Genomic DNA, 1178 nt, shown 5'->3' with positions numbered 1-1178 from the left:
AGGGCCGTTGGTGGGCACGGTGGGTGGTGGGGTGGTCAAGCGGGAGGTGGGACGCCTGCCCCCCCGCCCGCAGGTCCTTCATCCCCGACGAGCACACGGTGTGGTGCCCGGAGCAGCTGCTGCAGCGCGTCCTGGCCCACGTCCACTACATGCCCGACCACTGGCAGGGCAACGCCAGCCGGTCAGAGACACGCAGCGAGATGGCACAGCTCTTCCAGTACAAGGCGGTGAGTGCAAGCAGGGATGGGCAGCCCAGCCCTCCTGGCCTCCTCCTGATGCCCCCGTTACCTGCAGGTCTTCATCCTGGAGGAGCTGCTGAGCCCCATCCTCACCCCCTTCATCCTCATCTTCGCCCTGCCTGCCCGTGCCCTGGACATCATAGACTTCTTCCGCAACTTCACGGTGGAGGTGGTGGGGGTGGGTGACATCTGCTCCTTCGCCCAGCTCGATGTCCGCAACCATGGCAATCCCCAGGTGGGGTTGGGGGCAGTGGTCCCGAGGTGGGAATCTTGGGGTGGTGGGGGTCCCAGGAGTAGAGGGGCCCCGATGCAGCAGCCCTGCTCATGCCCCTGCCCCACAGTGGCTGTCGGCCGGGCAGACGGAGGCCTCTGTGTACCAACAAGCAGAGAATGGGAAGACAGAGCTCTCGCTGATGCACTTTGCCATCACCAACCCGCGCTGGCAGCCGCCGCCGCCAAGCGAGCTCTTCCTCAGCCAGCTGAAGGAGAAGGTGCAGCAGGACGCGGCAGCCGCGCCACCTGCCCAGCGCATCCTGGCTGAGGGGCCACTGGGCACCTCCCTCCTCTCTGATGACTCGGCAACAGCGGTGAGCGGGGTGGGGCGATGGGGCTGGGGGGAATCTCCTGATGAGGTGGCCCTGATGTGTATCTCCGCAGCCGGATGGCTTGCTGGCCAGTGTCCTGGCCCGGCCCATCCTCTCGGCCAGCGGACTGGTGTCCCGGGACCGGCGTTTCGCCCAGCCCTGCAGCACCGCCAGCGCCGCCGCCAGTGTCCTGGCATCCCTGGCATCCCCCCTGCCCGGGCGGGCACGTGGGGGAAGGGTTGTGCCGACGTCACCAGCCGGGACACCCGATCCCGGGGGACACGATGGTTCTGTCCCCAACGGGGTGTTGCACAAGCCCGGGGGTCAGTGCGGGGACGGTGTGTCCGGCGGTGCC

At 68.0% G+C, this 1178-nt stretch overlaps 1 protein-coding gene across 1 annotated transcript in view; it reads left to right on the top strand.

The window, feature by feature from the left end:
* Nucleotides 1-5: 5 nt before the first annotated feature.
* Nucleotides 6-1178, top strand: part of LOC113490774 (autophagy-related protein 9A-like) — a gene marked incomplete at its 5' end in the record, with an annotated part of 2178 nt that continues 1005 nt past the window's right edge. Inside the window, 4 exons of the mRNA XM_026867348.1 lie at nt 6-227; nt 295-474; nt 581-826; nt 897-1173. Of these exons, the coding sequence (XP_026723149.1) occupies nt 6-227; nt 295-474; nt 581-826; nt 897-1173 (925 nt within the window). The remainder of the gene's footprint in view (nt 228-294; nt 475-580; nt 827-896; nt 1174-1178) is intronic.

This window comes from Athene cunicularia, unplaced genomic scaffold (assembly GCF_003259725.1).
Source record: "Athene cunicularia isolate RWA unplaced genomic scaffold, athCun1 SCF_295, whole genome shotgun sequence".
Taxonomy (NCBI): domain Eukaryota; kingdom Metazoa; phylum Chordata; class Aves; order Strigiformes; family Strigidae; genus Athene; species Athene cunicularia.
The sequence above is the reverse complement of the archived record's forward strand: the minus strand, read 5'-3'. Positions and strand labels throughout refer to the sequence as shown.